Source organism: Canis lupus, chromosome 33 (assembly GCF_048164855.1).
Source record: "Canis lupus baileyi chromosome 33, mCanLup2.hap1, whole genome shotgun sequence".
NCBI classification, from domain to species: domain Eukaryota; kingdom Metazoa; phylum Chordata; class Mammalia; order Carnivora; family Canidae; genus Canis; species Canis lupus.
The window spans coordinates 11905590-11931487 of NC_132870.1; the positions used below are offsets into that span (position 1 = coordinate 11905590).

The 25898-nt window shown below is 43.4% G+C and overlaps 1 protein-coding gene and 1 long non-coding RNA gene across 9 annotated transcripts in view; one reads left to right on the forward strand and one right to left on the reverse strand.

The window, feature by feature from the left end:
- Positions 1–837: 837 nt before the first annotated feature.
- Positions 838–3424, reverse strand: LOC140623501 (uncharacterized). Its single transcript, XR_012023116.1, has 2 exons — positions 3213–3424; positions 838–1037 (listed from the first exon to the last, which is right to left on the reverse strand). It is a non-coding gene; the product is annotated as an uncharacterized lncRNA (long non-coding RNA).
- Positions 3425–3610: 186 nt separating this feature from the next.
- HERC3 (HECT and RLD domain containing E3 ubiquitin protein ligase 3) overlaps positions 3611–25898 on the forward strand; it is a 113468-nt gene continuing 91180 nt past the window's right edge. For 6 of the 8 annotated variants that reach the window (XR_012023244.1, XM_072810196.1, XM_072810200.1 and 3 more), the window contains exons 1-3: positions 3611–3763; positions 6062–6123; positions 16875–17143. Coding sequence is in view for 6 of the 8 variants with exons in the window: in XM_072810196.1 (XP_072666297.1) it covers positions 16918–17143 (226 nt within the window). In the remaining 2 variants the exon portion in view is untranslated. The remainder of the gene's footprint in view (positions 3764–6061; positions 6124–16874; positions 17144–25898) is intronic. The other 2 variants (XM_072810197.1, XM_072810195.1) reach the window with 1 other exon arrangement.

Sequence of the window (25898 nt, forward strand, 5' to 3'; positions counted from 1 at the left end):
CTTTATCCAAATAGATTGATTTTTACAAATGCAGAACTAATTTATGAATAGTTTTAAGAAACACAAAAATAGTCATAAAGGCTGTAAGCTCTTTGTAGTCAGGAATAATGCTTCTTGTCCAGCAATACATATAGAAGACATTGGCTAAAAATTTAATAATTATTTGATTGATGGCAATAATGATTTACCATGGTTTTCTCCTTCCAAGTTATTTTTCACATTAATAAATCAATGCCGTGTGTTATAGGACAGTTTTCAATAAGCTTAGATAATTCAGCCTGGGCAAATATATAGGCTCTTGGGTAAACTGTATTAAAGAACAAAAAATAGTGAAAACATGTAAAAAAAGGACACCTGGGTGGCTCAGCGGTTAAGCGTCTGCCTTCCGGCTCAGGGTGTGATGGTGGAGTCCTGAGGATGGAGTCCCACATCGGGCTCCCCGCATGGAGCCGGCTTCTCCCTCTGCCTATGTCTCTGTTTCTCTCTCTGTGTGTGTCTCTCATGAATAAATAAATAAAATCTTTTTAAAAAAATGTAAAAAATGTTTTACAACCAATTTTTCCTTTGAATATTGACTAGATGGACAAAATGAGTATTTGGGGCACGGGGCTGAGAAACACCTTTGTTGTTAGGTAGCTTTACAGGGTGTGCATGAATTACCTGTCAAATAATCAGTACTTTCCTTTCCCAGAGGTGAAGATACTTAATTCTTCAAAAGTATACCTGAAAGACAGAGTGTTGTGGCCAACCTGTGTTGTCCCCACAAGTTTGCTGTCTCTAAGTTTGCCAAGTTCATGTTTGTCTGCCGGGCAAGTAAGTTAAACACAGAAAACAATGATCATTGAACAGTATTCCTACTGTATTGAGAATTTCTTTCAATTTGAAATAGGCATATGCATTTCAAGAAGTGAGCTATAAACAATGGGGCAAATGGGTATCTGTTCAGATGGAAGCACAGCAGCACTGGGTATCATCCCGTTGTCACTGGGATTCCTCATCTGTCCAGTATTAGAGCTGGTCCACACGATCCCTTCTGCCTGTCAAAGGTTACAGTTACAATTTATCACATCTCTTATTATTTATTTTTTGTTTTCCAATATTTTTTAATGTTTTTTAAACAGAGAAGTTGGAAGTAATGTACAATGAACACCCATCTACCTACCATGTAGAGTCTATAACACGTTGGTATACTGGATTGGTCACATGTATATCCAGCTATCCATCCCTCTATCCATCCTTCAATCTTTTAGAACGTACATTTCAAAAGAAGTCGCAGATATTAGTATACTTCCTCCTAAATACCTCAGTGTGTATAGCATTAACTGGAGGTCAATTTTGCTTACAGTTGTCTTTTGGGTTAAATCTTTTATTTTTAAAAATATTTTATTTATTTGAGAGAGAACAAAGAGGAAGGGCAGAGGCAGACTCCCCACGGAGCAGGAAGCCCAGCGATGTGATGTGGGACTCCATCCCAGGACCTTGGGATCACGACCTGAGCTGAAGGCAGACATCCAACTGACTGAGCCACCCAGGCACCCTAGGTTAAATCTTTAATCTTTAACATGAATGTTTTTCTTTCCTAACATTTATCATGGTTAGCAACTATGTACTTTTTGGTATGTATATTTGGTTGATGTTTGCCTCTCCCTTTAAGGCAACAAGGGACTATGCCATTTTGCTTACCAAGATAGCCACAGGAGCTAGTATTCCAGTAGATGTTCAGTATACTGTATATTTGTTGGGTAACATATAAAAAGCCAGAAAGAAATAGATAAAGGATGAAGCTATAGAAATGCTAAGAGAAATAAACTATGGCCTCTCAAGCCAGTCTAAATGTCTGTTATTATGACTGTTGTTTCTGTTGGGCCATTTAAAGCCATTTTGGTAAATGGAGCAGGACATGATTGCTAAGGAAATTGGCACTGTATGTTGGTTCAATTAAGAAAATAAAATGAAGTACTCTGAGGATCTTCACTGATTGTTCTACATATAAGTAAGTTCCTAGGGTTCTGGATGTCTATTTGGTAAGGAAGCTTACGGTATCTCAGGTTGTAATTTAGACATACATACATCCTATCCTCCCTCCAGGCTTGAGTCTTTGATAACCAACTTTTTCCTCAAGATGAAATTTCACATGAAAAACACTTAAGCCATGGGCAAATATATTGACCTAAATGCTGATTGATTACAAACCTCACATTTCGTACTTGAAGATAGGATCTCCCTCTCTCCTCAGCCATGGGGAACCTCCCTTCCTACCCTGACTCCTCTTGGCTATTCTCCTCGCTCCTTTTTGTGATACCATCTCTAAATTGGGATTATGTCTTTGTGAGATATCTAGACTTTGGTGAAACCGCATAATGGATTCTTGTTAATCTTGTCTCCAGTGTTTTTGAGGGTGTCCAGTGTGGAATTTTCTTAGGTGACCTTAGCTACCCGATCATTTGAGATTTTGCTTTTCTTATCTTTCTTGTCTCAGGAGCATTTGACAACTGGCTTTATATCATTGAGCGTCCAGAGGCCAGACAACAATGACCCATCCTCAGGATACATCACTCCTCAAAACTTTTTTTTTTTTTTGGGGGGGTGGGGGGAATTTGGTCGATCTGTTAGATTTCCAGAACAGGTAATTGCAGATTTGACCTCATGTGAATGTCCTTGGGAAGAATCTGACCTCAAAGGACCTTTCCAGTTCACATGACAGGTTACAGAAATTTATCCGTTCTTTTTGAGTTAGTGTTCTGCTCCTGTGCTTCAAATGTAAGGATGTGTGTGTGTGTGTAGGGGGGGGGCGCAGACACACGAAGTCATCTTTGTGAGAATGGTTTCTTCAAAAGGACAAGAACCAGGGGGACTCTGAAAGCACTGTGACCTTGGGGAGGAGGAGAAAGCTCCTAGATTCGGTGCCAGGGCCAGTAGGGGAGGGCAAACTTCTTTATCCGGGAAAGCAGCCACACGGTGTCCTTCAGATGATGGGACTGAAGACCCGCTCAGTGGCTGCCTTCCTGCGCTCCAGCGCCGCCCTCCAGCCGCCAGCCCTCCCGGCCGCCGCAGCGCCTCTCCGCCCGCCCGGCCCCGGTCTCCAGGGGGGCCCTCCGCGCCCAGCCGCTCGCCCACCGCGCAGCCCGCTTCGGCCGCGCCGCCTCCAGTCCTCGGAAGAGGGATGAGCCCGAGGACTCCGCCACCGGGCAGCGAAACGCTCCGTAACTCACCGTCAGGCGTCACCCTCTAGATGTTCCTCCCACGCTCAAGGCTTTGGGTCACCCCTGCATCAACCCGAAGAGCCAGAACCCGAAAACCACCGAGCGCGGAGCCGCCCCGCGCTTCCCCGCCGGCGACGGGCGGTCCGGCTGCGGCGCCCCCGCCCCCGCCCCGCGTCTCGCCGCCGGGCCCGGCCGACTCCCCGCCGACTCCCGGCCGCGCCGCGGGGCCCTCGCGGGGCGCGCGGGTCCCGTCCCCGCGGGCCGCCCCCGCCCCCGCCCCCGCCCCCCGCCCGGGCCTGGGCCTCTCTCCGCCCGCCTCCCGCTCGCAGCCCGCGCCGCCCCGCCTCCCGCCCCGCCGCGGCTGCCATTGGTGCCCGTCCGCCCCGGGAGCGCGCCCATTGGCCGGGCGCGGAGTCACTCGCCGGCGCATTCCGCCGCCCGCAGGCTTGCGGGGAAACTTCCTTATTATTGTGACGCCGAATCGGAGAAACCCCGAGCGGGGCCGGAGGGGCTGTCACGGGCGGGATCCCGGGCGGCGCGCTGTGCTCGCGGTCGCCGAGGTACGCGGCTCGGGGCCGGGCTTCCGGGGAGGGCGCGCCGCGTTCCGCGGGCTCGGCTGTCGGCGCGCGGCTCCCGGAGGGGCGGCTGCGGCTGCGGCTGCGGCTGCGGGGCGCTCCCCGCGGCGACGCGGAGCCGGGCGCGCGGGCAGGTCGGGTCGGGTCGGGGCGCGGCGCGGCGCGGGCGGCGGGGTGGCCGCGGCCGGGCGCGCCGGCCTCGGTTCTCGGGGCTTGCGCTCCGACCGACAGAGCCCCCGCGCCCGGGAAGGCCGGAAGCAGCCGTGAGGATGGGAGCGCCCCCCGCCCCAGGTCGGCTGCGTGCGGCCCCGGAGGAATTGCGACGCAGCAAGCCCCGGGGAGGACCCTCCCCTTCCTCCTCGCCGGTCCCGCTTTGCATTCCGGGGCTGCGGGGCCAGCCTCGCGGTGAGGGGCCGCGGGAGCCGGCGGGGCCTCGGCGGTGCGGTGGAGCCCCGGCGGCCGCGAGGAGTTGGCTCGGGGGGCGCCGCGCCCGGCACCCCCCGCCCCGCGGAGGCCGTGCCGGGTCGCCTCGCCCGGGGGCGCCTGCGGGGCGGGGCGGGGCGGGGCGGGGCGGGGCCGGGAACGGTGTGTGTGGACACGTGCGTGTGTGTGCGGGCGCGCAAGTGCGGAGCGGGCGCGGGCGCGGGGGGCCGGAGGCACCTGGAGCCGCTCGCGGACGTGTGCAGTGGGCCGGGCCGGGCCGGGCGGGGCGGGGCGGGGCCGCTGACGGAGCCGGGCGCGGGGCAGCCGGGCAGCCGGGGAGCGGCCCCCGAAGCCGCTGGATGCGCCCGGGCATCCGGGGAACGTGTCTTTGAACTTTGCTTTTGGCCTGTTCGCGGCTTGGGCGCTGTTGTCGGGTTACCTCGTACTTCAGCTTTTAAATCCTGCCCATTAGGAAGGAAGTACCTTGAATTCACAGCCGGGCAAAGCCTTTCAGGATGTGCTCGCATTCGTTACACGCGGAATGCCTGGGGATAGACGATTCGAGAGCCCTCTTCCATTTTTGTGTGTCTTCTGGCTCCTTCCACAAATAGGAAGCTATTTCTAGAACCTTTCATTTGATGATCTGATAACATCAAGAGAGCTGATTTTTAACTCCAGACCGAGAAGAAGAGAGACAAGTGAAACGAGGATTGGCAGCCTCTTTAAATGCAGTGACTCTGGAGAGAGATGCCTTGTTTCAGTAGGCAGATTGCTGTGAAGCTCGCTCCCTCTCTCTCTTTTGTACTTTATTTTACTCTGGGGGCAGGGGAATGGCATTATTAATCAGAAAAGGGGAGTAATGTGTTTAACCTCCTTTGAAAGCAAAGCAGATGAATTACACATTATTGTCTTGACCACACTAGAGGCTAGGAACCTTCTGGAGAGCGTATGCAGGAATCAAGGAGGAAGGCTTGAAGCCTCTTTGGCAAAATGCCTCCTTTGGCATGTAAAAAAGAAACAGTTGATTAGCATACAGTTTTACTTGTTCTGTAAGTAGAAGTAGTTGGGTTTTTATTTTTGAAAAAAGAAACAGAGATTCTAAAATGTTCCAAATGGTGTGGGGAGTCGTCGGTTATAGCATTTCATTCTGAGTAACAAATTTAAATCTCTTTAAGATTTGCATAATAATTAAAAACATCTTTGAAAACTTGAGAGTTGAACTCCTCTTGGAGGTACGAGATAGTTTTGCTGCAGTTTCAGAAATAAAAGTAATGTTCCTCCAAGTTGATTGGGATTTTCTACCGAAGAAGATAGAAACGGTTATGATGGTAATATATTAAAATTATGAAGGACTTTTGAGAGACTTAACCGTGCCTCTCCGATAGTCTCATCTTGTTTTGCATGAAAGAGGATGTGGTGATGACAGGAATGAAAGAGAAAGTCTTCAGAACACAGTTCTGGCAAAATAAGCTATGATGTGTGCAGTACATGGAAACCATGGAGGAAGATAGACAAAATGGAATTATTTTTCGAACTTCTTTCTTTTTTAACCTAAATGGGAGATAGAAAAATCATTTTATTTTTCCTTTATATCTACTGCAAATGCCAGTCATTTTTAAAGGTGGTATCTGTGTCTCAAGTTCCCTTTTAGAGGCGACATCTTTGAGGTTGGTTAGAGGTTATCTTATTGGTATTTAACCAGACTCCTGTGTGGAGATGCAGTGTTTGGGGAATATTCAAGCTGCATGATAGGAAGGTTCTTATTTTTCAGAAGTTTACTTCTCGTTTTCTTTTCAGTAACGTGACAGCACTTTGCGGCACTGTGCTAATAATGGTAATTCTGATTTCTTTAACTTTCAGGTCTGTGAGGGGAGGGAAAACCATTCTGGCATCTACTCCAAATGCCAAGGGTGTGACCTGCGGTGAGTTACCTTATTTCTCTGAATCCAGTTTCCTCATCTTGTACATGGAGATAACATCACAGTTATCTGGGATAACTCACAGAATTGACAGGATTAAATAAAATGAACTATGTAAAGAACTCCCGTGCCGCCTAGAAAGAAAGGGACCTTAACAAATCCTTAGTGACTTCCCTCTGCTGTGATGTAGTGAAGAGAACAAGGTGAGCCCAGGAAGTAGGAGACCTAGTTTTTGGTCTCTGCTTCAACAACTTACTTCTCAGAGGACCGAAGTTACTTGGCCTCGGAAGGCTTCAGCTGCCATTAAAATGAGGTTAGGAGTGTAAGCCTCTTGCCTAGAGGTTGGATCAAATGGACTTTTAAGGTCTTTTTAATAAGATTATCCTTTTGATGATATAACTCTGCTCTCTTTAGAAATTTACTGCCTTTGGAAATAGTACTTACTGGTGTCAGGGGCATATATTTCCATGTTTGAACCAGTAAGTGGATTAATATTATTATAACTCAGGATGGATATGGGGGGAAAGTCTGGTTATCTGTTGAGATTGTTTCGCTCACCTCTCCCCAGGTCTCTGGCTAACATAGGTTCTGTTTGCCTATAAACGTCACCAGTGATTCAGCTAATATAAGCTCACTAACCGTGGGCAGTTTTCTTTAAACATTTATTTTCAAAATTGGTGAAGGGGTGGAACTGACTTCATTCTGTTTGAGAGATGGTATTGTGTCATGTTTAAGAGCATGGACTTTGGAATCTAGATGAGATTTGAACCCTGCCTTTCGCACTTACTAAGTTTCCATTTCAACTATTTATTTACATGTAGTGTCTTGGGCACTTAACCTAAGCCTTGAAGTTATTGTAAAGGGCAAACTACATATCTATGTAAGGTTTTTAGCAAGACTCAGACACATCGTGGGCTTGCAGTAATAGTAACTTTTCTTTATTTAGCGAGTATTTATTGAGGTTTGACTGTGTGGCAGAGACTTCTCTAAGGTTAGGGAAATGAACAAAAGAGGCTTAGTCCTTCCCTCACAGAGTTTACATTCCTGAATTCCTGCATGCTGGCAATATTGAGAAACACCACCGTTTAATGACAGCTTCAATCGTAGAAAGCATTCTACTTTCAGATCTGCTAAAACGTGGTGAGAGGAGGGTGCATTTTAGAATGGAGGAAAAATATTATTATTTTTTTGTTACTGCACAAGGAATGTTTCTCTAGCGTTACCTAGAAAACAAAACAGTTAACAAGCTTAAGTTTCAGGAGTGCTGGTTTTCCCTGATTTGGGTTCAGTTCACTAGGCACTTACCAACCGTCTGCTGTGCTCCTGCACTGTGCTGAAAACTAGAGACACAGTTGAGTGAAACCTATCCCTGCCATGGAGAGGCTCCCAGCCTTTGCATGGGTAGAGGATTGATGGGTGAGATGCAAGAAGCAGCAACACTACCTCAGTAGTACTTTGCATTTCTTTTATTGTGAAGTATAGTTGTAGGTATAAGATAGTATATGTAATATGTGTGCTAAGAAACAACAAAAAAAAGGACAGAAGCAGAACATCAGCCAAGCTATCGAAGCTCCCATTGTGCTTCTTACAGATTGTACCTTCCAACTCTCCTGTCTCCATAATCATTACCTTGTATTTTATATTTAATCAATTAATTAATTAGGTTATTTATTTATTTTTGCTTTTCTTCCTAGTTTTGCCAACACTGATGCTTTTATCTCCAAATGTTTGTTATACTTGTGTTGGATTTTGTAAAAATACATCAGTTTCTAAATTTTTCTGTAGCTCTTTCTCTCCCCTCAACATTGCTTTTAAGGGTTAGCTTCACTGGTGCTTGTAGAGTGCCTTTATTTTTCACTGTTGTGCCACAGTTTATCCATTTTCTTATTGATGGACATTTGGGTTGTCTTTGTTTTATCTATTTCAAACAGGGCTAAAAAATGGACATCCAAAAAAAAAAAATGGACATCCTTGTGCATGTATATTGAGGTACATGTCTATGGGATTCTTGCTTCATTGTACACCAAGGTAGCCACTAGCCCTAAATGACTTAAACATTAAAATTAAAAATAATTTCGGTCCCCAAGTTGTTATTAACCACATTTCACATGTTCAGTAGCCACATGCAGCTAGTAGCTACCATATGGGACAGTGTAGGTATGCCACATTTCCATCTTTGCAGAAAGATCAGTTTGTAGGTTTCACCCAACTTCGTATCTCCAGTTCTCCGCATAGTGGAGGAGCCCTGTAGATGCTTGGTAAGTTGGAGAGTGTTGGTATATGTGTAGGAGTGAAATTGCCATGCTGGGGGCCTTTCACATCTTCACCTTTACTAGATAATGCCAACTTGTTTTCCAAAGTGGTTATGTCAATTTACGCTCCTCCCAGCTGTGTGTAAGAGTCCTGGTTGCTCCATATTTTTGGCTTGGCACTGTCAGACTTTTCAGTTCTTGCCAGGCTGGTCAAATGTCTTTTAAAGGCAGCCCACAGCTTACACAGACAGCGGAGAGATCATTCTTTTAGCTTCACAAAGCCCAGCACCAGTTAGTGAAGAAGGTACCACCTGTAATGGGATCTTCTGGGGAGGGGTAGAAATGGTTCCTGTGTTGGCTAAAAGAGTCAGAGAAACAGGGATCCCCGGGTGGCGCAGCGGTTGAGCGCCTGCCTTTGGCCCAGGGCACGATCCTGGAGACCCGGGATTGAATCCCATGTCCGGCTCCCGGTGCATGGAGCCTGCTTCTCCCTCTGCCTACGTCTCTGCCTCTCTCTCTCTCTCTCTCTCTCTCTCTGTGTGTGTGTGACTATCATAAATAAATAAAAATTTACAAAAAAAAAAAATTTTAAAGAGTCAGAGAAACAAAGTCCAGCCAAAGTGGAGTGAACAGCAAGGAGTGGATTCTCATTATTGAAAACTTCTCTTTGCTTTCTGTGCCATTTCTGTCTGGTAGTAACATTTTAAACAATACAGCGTGTCATCAGAATCAATCTTCTTTGTTGCAGTTAATTCTGCATTTGAATTTTGGCTCTAGATTTATTTCAAGCTTGGATTTGGGGAGGGCCTGCAGAGCACTGAAGCCTTGGACATTGCCTTTTCCTGCTGTTGAAAAAGACCCCTCTTCTCCCCGTACACCATTCGGGTAATGGCTTCTAAGCTTATTTGAAAGGACGCTTATCCCTATTATAAATGAGATTAGAAGTCCTGCCCGAGTGTTATTTAGGTTTCTGTGACTTTCAGACAAGGAATAAGAATCAGTCATTAGGCTGCTGTGTGCATAGCCTGATTAATAAGACAAAGTTTAGGAATTGCAGCTTATCTTTTAGCATTCAGCTTACTAGGACTGATAAAAAAGAGCTTTATCTACCTCCACCCCCCCAACCCCCCACCCAGAATTTAAAAGAAAAGGCATGCAAAAAACTTTCTCCTAGCAACCTCAAATCCCCTTCATGAAAGTTATGGCAGATGGTGGTAGTGCTGCTTTGCTGTGGCACAGATTTGGCGGAACACAGCTAATGCTAACCACAGGGAGGAAGAAAGGAGTCGCACCCCCACCCTCTTTTGGGAACTGTCCTGTTTGCAGAGGGTCTCAGGGAAGAGCACTAGGACTAGGGAGTAACAGTGGTACAGCAGTTAGCATTTGTTAGTCACTTAGTTCTGTATGTTGGGCATCAGGCTAAGCACTCTTTCTTCTCCCCATTTTAGAGACAAGAAACAGGAAACAGTGGCAAAATATCTTCCCCAGGGTTTCACAGCTTGCATGTGGTTAACTCAGGCTTGAACTTTAGTTCTTTTGACCCTTAAACCCTGCAGAGATTACCCTGAATCTTTTACCAAAAATAGATGAGGAGAAAGGCTGGGAAAAGTACCAGGTGTGACATCGAGGGAACGGAACAGAATGTCTTTCTTCCTTTTGCTTTGTGATGGGGAAGTAAGGCAGGAAAAGGAGGGGCTGGGACTGCAGTGGCTGGCGTAGGTGCTGAGCTGAGCCAGAGTGCGGTCCTGTCTTCTGCAGCATTGTTCTGAAGTGTGTGTTCTGAAAGGAAGAAAAAGAGTCAATTCCTCTAGGAGTAAGGAAGAGACAGTGAGTGAGGAAAAGCGGGTAGGGGAGGACCTGGGAGAGCAAAATGCCAAGTGATGAAGAACATTGCTGAAGCTAGACCTTCCACTCCAGTCGCTCCTGTGTTTCAGGGCTTTTCTAGGGTGTGCTTTTTTAGGTGAAAGCTGTGTTAATGGCTGCTTCTCTTCACTGCACTGAACTTCTCTCCTGAAAGCTAGATGATTTTAGTACCTCCTGCTATAGTTTTGGCAGAGCATCACAATGACCTAGATCACGTTTCTAATTAGAGTTACTAATCCATTCATGGGAACACATTTTATTTGTGGTTGCTCTTTTGTTACTTCTAGTAAGTAGTTGTTATTTGATTACTTGAAAATTCCATTACTATCACTCAGGTGGGAAGGATTTTTGAAGTTTTCATGAACAATAGTTCTATTTGTATTTTTGGAAATGAATGGTAGTTAAATCAGGATGAGGCCGTACATCAGGCTGCTTACTCAGGCTTGCTATTGGCCAGAGCACCCAGAGTTCGGCTGACTCTCAAGGACTGACTCATGCTAAACAAACTTACAAGAAGCTAATACATCCTGGATGCCAAATTAATAATGAGCAATAGAAATGCCAAGAAGGCTGGGACGTTTGGGTCAGCTGGTCATGGTGTTCTTTCCCCGTAGAAGCTACCTTGGAAACCAAGTTATTTAAGGTTGCTTGTTAATCATGGAATATAAGCAAGGCAAGTGGCTGGGTGAATTTAATGACTAATATTATGGAGTCTGATCTACCCACCACCACTGTTGGGCCGTGATTACTTAGCATTTCACAGGTTGACTGTAATGGTACCCATTCTTCCTGGGCAGTGCTGGAGACATTGGGGAGTTCTGACCCTTTGGCTATCCGTTTTATAGGTTCCTTATTATATGGCATAATGGTCATGAGCACAGACTTTGGGCCTAAAGCCAAACTCTGCTATTACCTAGTTGTGTGATTTAGTTAAGCCCTTTCATTCTCTGTCTCATTATCTCTTTCTTTTCTTTTATCCTTTTTTTTTCAGTTCCACTTTTTTTTTTTTTTCAAGATTTTATTTACTTATGAGAGACACAGAGAGAGGGGCAGAGACCTAGGCAGAGGGAGAGGCAGGCTTCTCACAGGGAGTCCGATGTGGGACTCAATCCCCGGACCAGGGATCACACCCTGAGCCAAACAGACGCTCAACCACTGAGCCACCCAGGTGTCCCAGTTCCACTTTTTTTAATCTATAAATTAGACATGATAATAGCAGCACCTGCCTCATAGAAGATTAAATGAGTTGATATCTGTGAAGCACATAGAAAAAGTGCCAGACTCAGAGAAAGTTCAAATTAAGTCTTACCTGCTGTTATTATTAATAACGTCATTAATAATGTCAGTCAGGACTTTTTTAAAATTTCAAGTGACAAATACAATTTGAACCATCTTAAATAAATAGAAAAGGGAGACCTAGACTATATACAGTTGATTTTCATTATTCATGGTAGTTATGTTCTGTAAAGTTGTTGGAAACACTGAGCTACTGCTCCTATTGAAATACAGGCTTAAAAAAAAAAAAAAAAGATATACAGGCTTAGGTTCCTGCTGAGAGTCTCTGCTTAGCCAATCGGTATATAACCTCGTTCTGTGTGTGTTTATGTGTGTTTCTGTTTAGACACCTAATTTAGGGCAGCCCGGGTGGCTCAGCTATTTAGTGCCGCCTTCTGCCCAGGGCCTGATCCTGAAGATCCGGGATCGAGTCCCACATCAGGCTCCCTGCATGGAGCCTGCTTCTCCCTCTGCCTGTGTCTCTGTCTCTCTCTGTCTCTCATGAATAAATAACTAAAATCTTAAAAATTTTAATATATACTTTTTACAAGTGATTAATCATATACAATATTTCTTTATGACAAAACAGTAGTCAAGAGAATTTTCAACATTTTTCTGATCCTCAGTAATGCGACAGCGTGTTTCTTTGGCTATGCCTTCCAGCAGTGCTGTCCACTACACACCATAATCATCTCGTGAATCCACAGATTCAACTACTTCTCCATCTTTTCTGTAGCTTCATTACGCACTATAGATGCTACTTGAGCACTTTCCACAGCTGCTACATGTGTAGATCAGTGAATTTCTTCTTCCTTAAGATATACCCTATTGATTTATTGACATTGAACTCACAGCTAACAGTCCTATAACTCATGGGTGAGTGAAGCTCATCTAACACATGTATTTTCTCTGTGAGGCACAGCACAGCCTTCTTGTACTTAACACTGGACAGGACCAGCACTGTGCTTGGGGGGCATTTTATTTTATTTTTTTAAATATTTTATCTGTTTATTCATGAGAGACCCAGAAAGAGAGGCAGAGACACAAGGCAGAGGGAGAAGCAGGCTTCCTGCAGGGAGCCCGATGTGGGACTCGATCTCAGGACCCTGGAACCCAGAGATCAAGGCCTGAGCCAAAGGCAGCCACTCAACCACTGAGCCATCCAGGCGCCCCTTGGGGCATTTTAAATAACAAAAATCATCAACAAAAATGATAAAAATCTGAAAAGTGTGGCACTAAATAGACTGCAGAAAGACCCCTTATTTACAGTATGAGAATTGAATTACAAGAAGGCAGAATGTCCACTTGTTTAACTTTTGCTGGGAAACCTGCATGTAGGGTGACTCAAAAGTTTCACCTCTCTGCTTCTGTTTGAGAATGACTGCAGAGATGCTCCAGGTATTGCCCTTGGGGTACTCATACATTTTAGTGAGTAAGTAAATTCACATGTATGGAGTCCACAAATAATGCAGTTAGGAAAAGTGAAGGTGGGTGCTGGCACCAGGCAAGAAAAGATCCCCAGCTAAGCAACACTCTTGGAGCTCTTTCTGTCCCTTGTCTTTGAAACTCTGTGACTAGGAGAGTTATAATGGCTTACAGGTACCCTCATGTGGCAGGAAACAGAGCTTCCAGCAGTCTCAGTTATCCTTCAAAGGCAAAAGGCAGAGCTCTATCTAGTCAGCTTCATGGGGAAGGACTCTGGCCCCATTGGGAGTGTGAACCTATCCTTGAACCAATCACAATGGCTTAGGGAACGAACGTTCTCTGATTGGTTTGCTGTGGGTCATGTCTTGTAGCTTAGGGGTGACCCTCTCTGACTGGCTTAGTCGGGGTTATGTGTATGGCTTGGGGGCTATTCTCTGATTGCCTTGGCCAGGGTCATGTTCACCCTTGTGCAAGAGAGGGGCGAGTTTGTTATTAAATGAAGAGGGACTTCGGGACATCGATAAAAGAGCAGTTGATAACACCCTTGAGGAATTTTTTTCAAACTCACCTTTATTATTCAGAAATACTGGACACATTGAGTTGCAGCTTTCTCTTATACTAAATACATTTCAGCCATGCCCCCTGCCCCCTGGTTTATTGATGAGTAGTGTTCCTTGTATGAATATACTGCAGTCTGTTTATACAGCCTCCTGTTGATGGACATTTGGGTTGTTGCCATTTTTGTTTAGTATGAATAAAGCTGCTGTGAGCGTTGTTTATAGATCTTTTTGCAGACATACAGTCATAGCTTCTTGATGTCATATTTTTAGACACACTGTTGTACTTGGCTGGTTAAGGGAATGGCTTAATGCTACAGCTGCCTAATCTCACCCATCATCTCTTAATTCTGATTAGTTTCACCCTCAGAGGGCAAATTTATTTTCAACTTTGCAGGGCATCCTGTATTGTATACTGACTACAATTAGTTATTCCGCAAGTAATTTTTGTGTTCTTGCTCCTGTTGGTGACCTGTAAATCTGCTTGGGTGGCAGCATAGCCTCAGTGAGTAAGACCATGGACCTTGGCACCAGGCCTAGATTCATAGCCTGGTTCTGACTCCTAGCTGTGTGACCTTGGGCATGCTTCTCAGTCTCTGAGGTTCGCTTTATCTGAAAATGAAGCTAAAAGTAGTACTTATGGTACAAGGTTGTTGTGAAGATGAAACGAGATAATGATATAAAATGTTCGTTAGCGCAGTGACTTGTATAGTAAGCTCTGTGATGCTGCTTATGTAATTATTGGTAGATGGGGTAAGAAATGTATGAAACATTACAAATAATGAAAAAAGTTAGGGAAATCTTATGAAAAGATCATGTGAGTTTGCTGGTCTTTTTTTTTTTTTTTTTAAGATTTTATTTATTTATTCATGAGAGACACAGACGCAGAGACACAGGCAGAGGGAGAAGAAGACTTCATGCAGGAAGTCTGATGTGGGACTCCATCCCCGGGATCATGCCCTGAGCCAAAGGCAGAGGCTCAACCGCCGAGCCACCCAGGCATCCCTGCTGGTCTTTTAAAATGTGTATCTTATGCCCCCTGCTCCACTTTGCATTTTATAATTAACTCAAAGAATAACAGTTAAGCTTAATGTCCTTTTAGTTCTAGAGTCTAGACAAGAAATAATCTTGGGAAGAAACAGAACTTTTTGGTTAAGAAAGCATTTTGAGATTCAGTTTTATATTTTATTTTGGGTTTTCCATGCCTTTCCAGAAAGAATAAAATAACATTATCACAGGTAGCCAAATAATATTCGATTGTATAGAAATACTCCATTTTGTTTATCAATTCAATTGACGGGTATTTGGGTTTATTTCTGCCTTTTGGTATTACAAGTAATGTTGCTGTGAACATTCATGTACAATTTTTTTTTTTAAGATTTTATTTATTTGAGAGACAGAGCACGAGCAGGGGGGAGGGACAGAGGGAGAAGCAGGCTTCCCACTGAGCAGGGAGCTGGATGCAGGGCTCCATCCCAGGACCCTGAGGTCATGACCTGAGCCAAATGCAGATGCTTAACTGACTGAGCCACCCAGGCCCCCATTGGTTCAAGTTTTTGTGTGGACGTATATTTGCAGTTCTCTTGGATATATACCTAGGAGTGAAATTGCCAGATCATACGGTAGCTATATATTTAGCCTTTTGACGAAGTGCCAGAATGTTTTCCAAAGGACCTGCACATTTTTATTTCCACCAGCAGTGTGGAAGACTCCTACTTCTCCACATCCCCACAAACATTTGTTATTAGCTGTCCTTTTTGATTATAGCCATCCTAGTGAGTGTAAACTGGTAGAGAGTGATGAGATTTTGTTTCTGTTTTTATGAAAGGGAAGCATAAATTCTAAAAGGTAGTGAAACTTTGGACTGGAGTCAGCAGTAATCAGCCAGAAGTTGATTGAGTAGCTGCTAAATCAAAGAGATATGTTATACTGTGGTCCCTATTTGAGGCAGTTAAAATCTGGCTGAGAAGTTAAGTTATAAGATAAAGAGGAAGTCTCCAGTCAAGGCAATATACTAGACTTGTCAGAGGCATGCAGGCTAATTGTGCCTGGAATGATCCCGAGACGCTTTTAGGTAGGAAGTGAAGCTTGACTGAGCCAGAAGGGTGTGTAAGAAGAAATGGCAGAGAAGATAACATTTTTCCCCCACTTTGCATTTTTGTTTGAAGTGGTGAATTATTTACTATCCGTGATAACAGTAGGCTACCTAAAAGAGTTAATTATTTCAAAAAAATTTAAAACATGAAATCAGAAAACTCAAAATATGCAAGGAGAAAGGACAAGATGAAATTATAAGGATAATTTCCAGAATCTTGCTGCCATAATGGTTTGCAAAGATTGTTTTAGTGAGTCTCCTGTACTCGATATAAAACTTGCATTCTGTCTGTCTTTACTGTTCATTTATACAAACAAAATTTGTCTTTTTTGAAATTTTATTTATTTATTCATGAGAGACACAGAGAGAGAGAGAGAGGCAGAGACACAGGCAGAAGGAGAAGCAGGCTCCATGCAGGGAGTCCGATGTGGACTCCTCAATCCCGGGTCTCCAGGATCGCGCCTTGGGCTGAAGGCGGCGCTAAACCACTGAGCCACCTGGGCTGCCCAACAAAATTTGTTTTAAAAAATTTTAAACTCTTTGCGTGGTGGTTGGTTCGGCTGGCATCATGCGGTGGTGCTGTGGCGGCTCGGGGCGGCGCCTGCTCTCCTATACCGGGGCCCTGCTGGGTGAGGGGACGGCAGCCTCAGGTTGAGCAGGATGAGCTGCTCTTACAGACTAGAGTTTCTAATGTGCCCGTGACTCGCCTTTGGGAGCTGACCCAGCCCAGGGCGCGAAGGGGGCATTCGGCTGCCATTGCCCCCCCCCCCTCCACTGACCTTGGTGTCCTCCCAGACCCCTGGTCCTCGCAGGCTGATCCGCAGCGCCACCAGGGTGTTTGAAGATTTCCGCCGCTGTTACCCTTCAATCAAGGGTTTTGTTCATGCAGAGGATAACTCCTATCTGGTTGGTGTTGGGCAGATCCTAGGAACTTCCATCTAATTTCCCTGCATTAACCTATGTGAGCAGCTGTCAACTTACTGGAGGAAAGAAACTGCCCAGAAATTTTGAGATGCTTAAATACTTTCAGACCAATTAGACTTATTTAACGTGAATACTTGTTTTTATTAAAAGGATTCCAATAAAAATATTTTAAAATTAAAAAAAATTTAAACTCTTACTGAAACATATAAATAGCATCATTATAAATATTTTCAATGATATTAATATGTATTATTTTGAGATGCAGATTATCTGAAGAATATTAAGGGGAATGTTGTTTTTTCAGTTGATTATTACTTAAAAGTGATTTTCTCTGACCTTTTTTTTTTTTAACCTTTTTTACAGAACTCTCTTCTAGGCTACATGACTCCCTGAAGGATAAAGAACAATGTTATGTTGGGGATATTGGTCTCTGGGCCAACCTGGGATCAGCACCAACCTGCAAGGGATTGTGGCTGAGCCACAGGTGTGTGGATTCATATCTGATAGGAGTGTCAAGGAAGTGGCCTGTGGAGGGAACCACTCCGTGTTCTTACTGGAGGATGGGGAAGTTTATACGTGTGGTTTGAACACCAAGGGGCAGCTGGGCCATGAGAGAGAAGGAAATAAGCCAGGTGAGTACACCTAGTCTGCTTCCATGGTTGGTGAGAAAGAGGGAAAGCTGGTTGGAGATGATCTCACAGAATGTTTGTATCTTTTGAGAGGCTTTGGCCTGGTGCAGGGATCCTCTACTCTTTGGAACTTACGTGTTCAGTTCAAGTCTTTTTTTTTTTTTTTTTTTAAGATTTTATTTATTTATTCATTAGAGACACACAGAGAGAGAGAGAGAGAGAGAGGCAGAGACACAGGCAGAGGGAGAAGCAGGCTCCCTGCCTGTAGCCTGATGGTACTTGATCCTAGGACCCTGGGATCATGACCTCAACCACTGAGTCACTCATGTGCCCCAGTTCAAATCTTTTTTAAATTTTTTTTTTTTAATTTTTATTTATTTATGATAGTCAGAGAGAGAGAGAGAGAGAGGCAGAGACACAGGCAGAGGGAGAAGCAGGCTCCATGCACCGGGAGCCCGACATGGGATTCGATCCCGGGTCTCCAGGATCACGCCCTGGGCCAAAGGCAGGCGCTAAACCGCTGCGCCACCCAGGGATCCCCCCAGTTCAAATCTTTTGTCAGAAAACCAGACTTTCATTTTTTGTCTTATTAGTTAACATATGTAATATTACTGGCCAGGGGAGGGAGGTTGACTAGTTAGTTTAGAGTTAAGAGAAATAGATTTTCCCCAGTAATTGAATGCTAAGGTATTATGATCGCTTTGTGGATTTGTAATCCTCATGCAGTCAATATCGGAAGCATGTTCACCTAATTTTTCCTCCTCATTGGGTGTTCATTTGCCAATTTTGGCAGCATGGTTGTGTTTAGCATTTTAGGCTAAGCACTGTGCTAGGTTCGAAGAACTAGATGAAAGGGAGGTAGTGATGATATGGCTTCAGAGAACCCCTGTGGAAGGATGTGTGAAGTAAGTTGAAGAATATGCTGGAGGCACCTGGGGGAGGGGATTCATTCTGCCTTTGGGGGTCAAGTAGGAAGCATGAGTAGAACTTCACCAAGTGTGTATGTGTATGAATGTGGCAGGAACACTCAGCTTATTGCACACACCTGAGTGTACCCTGTGATTGTTTATTTTTAAAGGTATAGGTATCAAGGCACAATCGTTGTTCAGGGAATGTCGAGTAGTGTGGCAAGGCTGGTGGTGTAGGGTGAAAGGAGATCTTTCCAGGACGGCGGAGACAACACAGTTAGGGTGAACTCTGGAGTCAGAGAATCCTAGTGGAGTCATTACCTGTCTCTGACTGTATTTCTGAGCCTCAGTTCCCTTTCCTGTAAAAAAGAGACTTCCTGGGCAGCCCGGGTGGCTCAGCGGTTTAGCACCGCCTTCAGCCCAGGGCCTGATCCTGGAGACCCGAGATCGAGTCCCACGTTGGGCTCCCTGCATGGAGCCTGCCTCTCCCTCTGCCTCTGCCTCTCTCTCTCTTTGTGTCTCTCAGGAATAAATAAAATCTTTTTTAAAAAAAGAGAGAGAGACTTTCTATTGTAGTGTAGCTCTTGATTCAATAGATTCAAATGGTAAAGACTACTCGCAAAGCTACCTGTGGCCTGTGAAGGCTGCCCTGCTCTCACCCTCTTGTCTGTCTGCTCTTTTACTCTGCCTTCCATGGTCGCCTGCCCTTCAGTCCCTCCTCCCACTCCCCATTTATGTCTTAGAACCTGCGGTGAGAGGATTCAACCTGGGGTGGCAGGTGAGAAAGGAAACAGAAAGCTTGCAGTCCAGCCAGAGCAAAGACCTGTGGGAGGCACCATGGTGAACGCATCTCAGTGCAATGTGACATTGTTCCAGTGGAGCCTCCTGACAGCTCCGTGGAGCGAGTGGTGGGTGGTTTATGGGCTCTAGGAATGAGTGAGCAGGAGCAGTCATTGCTTCTGCTTGCACATTGGGTCAGGCCAACGCCTCAGCCTGCAGCCACTCCCTGTAGGCAAGGCTGACTGATAACAAGAGACTTGAGCTAGAGGTGTGTCAAGAAGGCTTTTGGATTCAATCATAGAATCCAGCCTGTGTTTGTAATCTAAATTTGTAATAAGCAAGACCCTAGTGTAAATTACAGTAGATTCCAGAAATTTCTGTTGTTGGTTAAGCTTGTCTGTTAATTATAAACTCCATAGCAGCTGTGAAATAGTGCCTCTTTGAATGGAAAGATTATGTGGGTGGGCACCTCCCTCTCTTTAACTTTTTTTCATTGGTAGATGTGTTCTAAATTGGGGACCATTTGGGTTTATTTTTAATGAGTGGGAAAAAGAATGAGCTTGTTTTCTACATGTGTTTATTGAGAACTGTGACCTGGAGAGCAGCTAGGAATGGTGGCGGGGTGGGGGGGGTGTGGAATGTCAGTGACAGACAGACCCTGTTTTTGTGAGATGTGCTGGCTCTAGCTCCCAGGAATGCTACCCCCCACCCTGTGCTGTTTTGGGGGCTGGGTGGGACTTGAGAGAAGACCACTTTCTCAGGATGCTTCTGGGGCAGTAGGCAGGTTTGTGATTTTAGGTTGATATCATTGGCCAGACCAAAAAACTTTGTCATATGAGGGATTAAAAAGAGTAAGGGAAAGGTGGAAACGAGGAGGTAGGGGATGCAATGGGATGAGAATCTTCTGTTAGAACGTGCGCCGTGAGTCTGTCCTGCCAGTTGATCAGTTTATTTACTTTGTCTCTAACTGGCATGGTTGCAAGGTACACACATTCATTTTTTTGGAGGAATCCTATACCTTTGACATAGCAGTGCTATAAAGCACTCCACAATTATTATGAAGGGTTTCTTTTTTTCTTCCTTGAGAGCATCTAATAGTTACCCATTACTTTTGCTGTTCCTGAGGTACTCTCATTTCTCTTCTTTGTACTGCCCTTATGTGACCAACTTTGTACATGTCTCTGTGTGTGATGGGGATATTTTCCCAGCGTGTTGGGTAGCCTGGGCTTCTAGCTGAGGTGTGTCTCTGACTCATTCATTTGTGCTTTGTCCAAAGGAAAGGAGTCCTATGACTGCCAGAAGCAATTTTTTTTTTTTTATGGACAGAATATGAAAGTCCCACCTAAACTCAATGTCCAGCTTTTAAAAATAAAAGTACTGGCTCTAACTTTTGCATATTACTCTCCCATATGACTTTTCTCTCTTTCATTCTCCCCATCACATTGTAATTATCAACTTTACCAAATCTTCCCCAAAATCAGTGTTAGTTTCAGTGGTGAGGGCATTGTAGGATTATTACTAATTTCCTCATGTTTTTGCCTAGGAATTCATCTCATAATTTTTGAAGACCTAGAGTTACAAAACTACATTATATAGGAAGACCTGTGTGCTTCCTCTCCTTTTAATTTTTTTTATTTTTAATTTTTTCCTTTTTTTAATAAAGCAAACAAAGCATGAGTATTTTTCCAAAATATGATTTTTTAAGTGAAGTACCTAAACTATAACTGAACATTAAGCACATCTTAAAATATTTTGTTAAACTAAAATAGAAACTAGTTGCCCATAGGAAAAAAAATTCAAGAATTTTACCTTAGTTTACTCTGCTTCTTTTATTCCCATCCAGCCACATTGTCAGCACTGTATTCTTCAGCAGTCTCCTTTCCTCATGCATACTCTGATTTTTCATATTGGGATTTTAGCATCAGCTAATCCTTGTGTTATTAGGGTTGTCTGAATTTATGTAGACCTCTTCTAACCTTCCTTCCTATTTTGAGTAGGCAAGGACTGTGGTAGGTGCAATTATTTAATCTAACTTCACTATGTTAAATTTTTAAAATTCTTCATTGACATTCCAGAAAACCTTTTCATAGGAAACCTCAAGGGTAACCATTTATAAGCAGACTTAACATTTCTGTGCAGCCCTGTTTGATTTATATCTATGATTGGTTCCTTTTACTTCCTCCTGAGTTAGTTTCTCTTTCTTGCAGGTAATTTAATCCAATTCACATTCGCATTTTGTATTCAACCTAAGCATTTCCATAATGCCCATCACCATATGTAACAGCTCTCCCGCTGTTTGATAAATGAGGTTTATAAAGCAGAATATCTCAAAAGCATCCATTCCCAGAGCTATGGTTGCTGCTAACCCTGGTAGAAGTAACACTTTCAGCTAGCTTATCAAGTTTCTCTCGGGCGTCTGAAGGACACGGTAACTCTGTCATGTTAATCAGCTTTTGCCGAAAAGCAAAACTAGCTGAGCTGAAAGGAAATAGAAGACATCCTGTAATGACTTCCTATTACTGAAATGCATGTTTCTATGGGCGTAACTCTGATATAAAAGGCAGAAATGTTCAGATCTCAGCATTGCACTGTTAGGAGCCGCGTCCCTTCCTCATTAGGAGTGGCAGGTGGTTTAGGAGGCTGCACAACCCTTTCTGATGATGGTGACGGCAGTAGTAATCAAACCCTATGGCATGTGGTGAATTCTTTTTAGCTGAGCGGACAACTTTCTGTTCAGAGACCTGGAGCTCAGGAGCCACTGTTATTTAATGATTTTATTTTCTGGGGTGGTTCATCAAAAGTTACTTTTTCCTGTCAGTACTCAACCTACTTTCTTTAAAGATACTTGAAAGTTGTAGAAAATGTTATTAATGAGCATATTTATTTTAAAATTTTTTGAAGATTTTAAAAATTTTATTATTTATTTGACACAGAGAGAGAGGGAGAGTGTGCACAAGCGGAGGGAGAAGCAGGCTCCTAACTGAGCAGGGAGCCTGATGCAGGGCTTGATCCCAGGACTCCAGGATCATGACCTCAGCCAAAGGCAGACACTTAACTGACTGAGCCACCCAGGTGCCCTATGCATATTCTTTAATGTGAGGTGTTATTTGTGACTTAAAAATTTACCATGTTACTTTTAAGTAACTAATGGTGTTTTGCATCATGATACAGGAGACTCAGGTCATTTGTTAATTGTAGAAGTGGTTATATAGGTATTATAATCTCTCTTCCTCTGGAGGAGCTTGACATTTTTAAGCTGATTAATCCTCATGATAGTTCTATAAAATAGGTCAGTATTATCATCCCAGGCGTGTGTGTGTGTGTGTGTGTGTGTGTGTGTGTATATATATATATACATATATATATACACACAAAGGAGAACAGGAAAGGGAATTGAGTTTCAGTTTTGCTTGGGTGCTGACAGTTTGGTTTTAGTAATCCTAGAATTTTGTTGATGGACATCTTTTTGCTTCAGGTTGCTTGGAAAGGCACAGTAGAATTTTATTCTCTTACTGGTTTTCTTGTTTACTTTTAATTTCTGCTCATTGCATACAAAAGAAACAAAAAGGATATAAATTTGGCCACCAAGAAGCTTCTATTCTTTAATTTACTGGTTAAATGCCAGATATACTCAACGTGTTTTGATTAAAGTTATGGAGAAACAATTCCCTTTTCATCTTTAAAACCATCAGATGACTGCCAGTCTTTTGAGTTATGCTCTTTTGAGTGCCAGATAATCTGGGGGAAAAAACACACATGATAATTCATTTCTCAGGTTGATAGATCTTATTTTCCTTGCAATTTGCCTCTTATTCTTTGTCCCTTTAATTCCTTGAATTATTTACTTATCATTCAGTCATTGATTCAGCAGATGTTTACTGAGTGACTAGACTACCAGGTTCCTCATTTGTTATAGTTACTGTCAGAACACAGCGCATTTCATGTAGATCCTACCCTCTGGGAGTTAACAGGCTAGGTGGGAATGTTAGATGTGTTCCTGTTCTTCCTTTAAAGATTACATAATCTACTTCACCATTTGCTGAGCAAGTGATCAGGGTTCTAAGTGTGTCAAAATAAGAGTTGTAGTGAAGAGTCAGGTCTGAGTTAGATTACCAACAGTGCTACATTCAGATTTCTAACAAATGCCATCTTTTACAACCACACACATAGAAAGTTCAAGTTTATCTTAGGTTTGTGAGGTTGTGGGAAGAGTGAAATCTAGCGGTTCAGAGAAGGGGTAGCTTTGGGAATGGTGTCATTCTCCTGGGATTTTCCGTGATATTAGTGGGTAAGTCCACCCTTTACTTTTGCACTTGATCTTAGCCAAAAGGCCGAGAACGATACCCTTTACTTTTGAATTTTTGTGTTGCAGTAACAATTTTGTCATTTTGATGATCTCTCTTTTTTATACCTTGGTGACCTGTGATCTTGATAGATGTAGGATAGGTAGAATGTTTTTAAGGAATTTACCAGTCTGGATGGTATATGTGTATTCAACTGGTATTTTACAGTTCTTTAGGATCTACCGGAATCTGAGTAAATACCCTTTCATAGCATGAAATGTTTGAAATCTTTGGTAACTCTCCAGCAGATATATATGCTCTCCTATCTTTGTGGATTTTGGATTTGTTTTTCACTCATTTTAAGACATGTATTGCAATTTCTATTACAATTATTAAATGACTCAGAGCAGTTGAAATTGTTATGGTGAATGATTTTAATTTGGAATATTAGCTAATTATGGAGACAGTATAATGAATAAGAGCATGGACTCTGGAGCCAGACTTCCTGTATTGTAATCCTGGTTTTGCCACTCACTGGTTGTGTGATTCTGGGAAAGTTGCTTAACCTCTGTGTCCCAGTTTTCTTAGTAGTAAAATGTGGATGATAATATCTACATATTAGGATTTTCACGAGGATTTAATGAGTTTATCTCAGGTGTTTAGAATAATGCCTGGCCCAAAGTAAGGACTCAGGTGTTCCCAGTAGTAGTATACGTTACAATTTTTTTGATCTTACTATTCTAGCATATTAAATGAATGAATTCATTACATATATATACACAAAAATAAGTACTTTGATCATTTTTGTAGGTTCCCTTAACACTGTAGAATTTGATGAATGGTCTGTGTGTGCATACAGGGGAGGGAGATGCTATAAGCTAGGGTTGTTAAGAGCGGCTTCACACATTATGCCAGTTCTTACATTTAGACTTTTAAAGATACTCTTTATTTTCAGCTTCTTGGGGTCTTTTACCTTATTGGTCCCAAGAAAAATACCTTGCATATATATATTGGGCACTCTGTAAAAATGAGTTATCCACATACGGACAGAAGATAGATATATCTTCTCTGTGTGCTATGGTTAACATTGCCTCCAGCATTCTGGTGCAAAATTACAAAAGGAAGTGGAGTGAATTAGGCCACTGTGGACATTATAGTACAGGAAGGGCTACTGTATGATGCTCCTACAGGATTGGGACTGTTTGGCAACAGTTAGCCAGGTGATTTGATCTTGCCACACGTCAAGAAAATAGAGTACAATCAATTTATGCTGAGCCCACCTGAATATCTGTGTGTCATTACTTTAGGCTTCTTGTTAGCTTTGATGGGGGTGAATCTTTTGAGCAGGGATCTAAATGACCTGAAAGAAGGTAAGTGGTTTTCCTTTCTGCATTTTGCAGTTGCTTAAGAAGAAATCATTTTTTTTGTTTGTTTGTTTTTTTAAGAAGAAATCATTTTGGAGTCTGAACCGGTCTGATCCCTGCTTTTTAAATTTTTATTTAAATGGGCATGTGTTAGGATGCTTTCAGCTGCAGGTAACAGAGTACTAAGCTAAATTCTGTGGGAACAATAAGTAAAAGAGATCTTAATATCTCTTTATAGAGCATTCTAGGATTGGTTAAATCAGCACAAGGACACCATCAAGCATGCAGGTGCTTCCCATCTTTCTGTTTGGCCATCTTCACTTTGTTGTCTTTTTTCCTTGGGCTTGTCCCTTCGTGATCACCAGGTGACTGCCACAGTTTCAGGCATCACATTCTCACAAAGCTATATTCAAAGGCAGACAGGAAGGGGCGTTTGCTTTTGTGTTACCTTTCAAGAATGGGGAAAATCTTGCCTAGGAATCCCCTCTACCACATCTTCCTTTGACTCACTGGCCAGGCCTGGGTTTCGTGCCTATCATAGACCAGTCACTGGTGTGCCTGAGTAAGTGAAATAGGAAATACCTGTTTGGCATAGTTCAAGGCTCATCCCCTAGGACTGGGGTCCCACCTTTAGGGTTAAAGGGTTCTAGTGCAAGGAGAAAGTAGGTGATGGCTAATGGGGAAGCAACACAGAGCATCTTCCACAAGGCCAATTTCCTATTGCTTGCAGTCTAGGGTCTTTGATGCTTTAAGGTGGAATCATAGGGTCTTATTATTGCTCCATGTTATAATCTATAGTTATTTTATGAAATCAACACCAACACCTTCACATTGACCTCGAACAAAACTGATGGCTACCATTATGAGCTAATGATTTTGTAGTGTTTATTAATATATGATTTGGAATGGTGTATTTCTTTTTTTTTTTTTTTTAAGATTTTATTTATTTATTCATGATGGACCTAGAAAGAGGCAGAGACACAGGCAGAGGGAGAAGCAGGTTCCATGCCGGAAGCCCAACGCGGGACTCCATCCCGGGACTCCAGGACCGCGCCCCGGGCCAAAGGCAGGCGCTAAACCGCTGAGCCACCCAGGGGTACCCCGGAATGGTGTATTTCTTAAGAATTTGTATCTTTGTATTTAAGTGCTAGGCCCAGTGTGGTAGGCACATAGGGTAGGAAATGTGTTAAGTAAATACATGTCTCATAGGTTTTACTATTTTGTCACTTTGCCTGTGCTCTGTATGGGTTCTGGGAGGTTCCTGGACTTAGATCAACAAAGATCAGAGTGATGTTTGTTTAAGAAGATCAGAGAATTTTAAGGACGGAGGATAAAAGAGTGACTTAAATGGTCAATATTTCCATTTATGAGGCTTCACAACTAACAATGTTTCCAACTAACATTGGATTTAGTATCACACAGC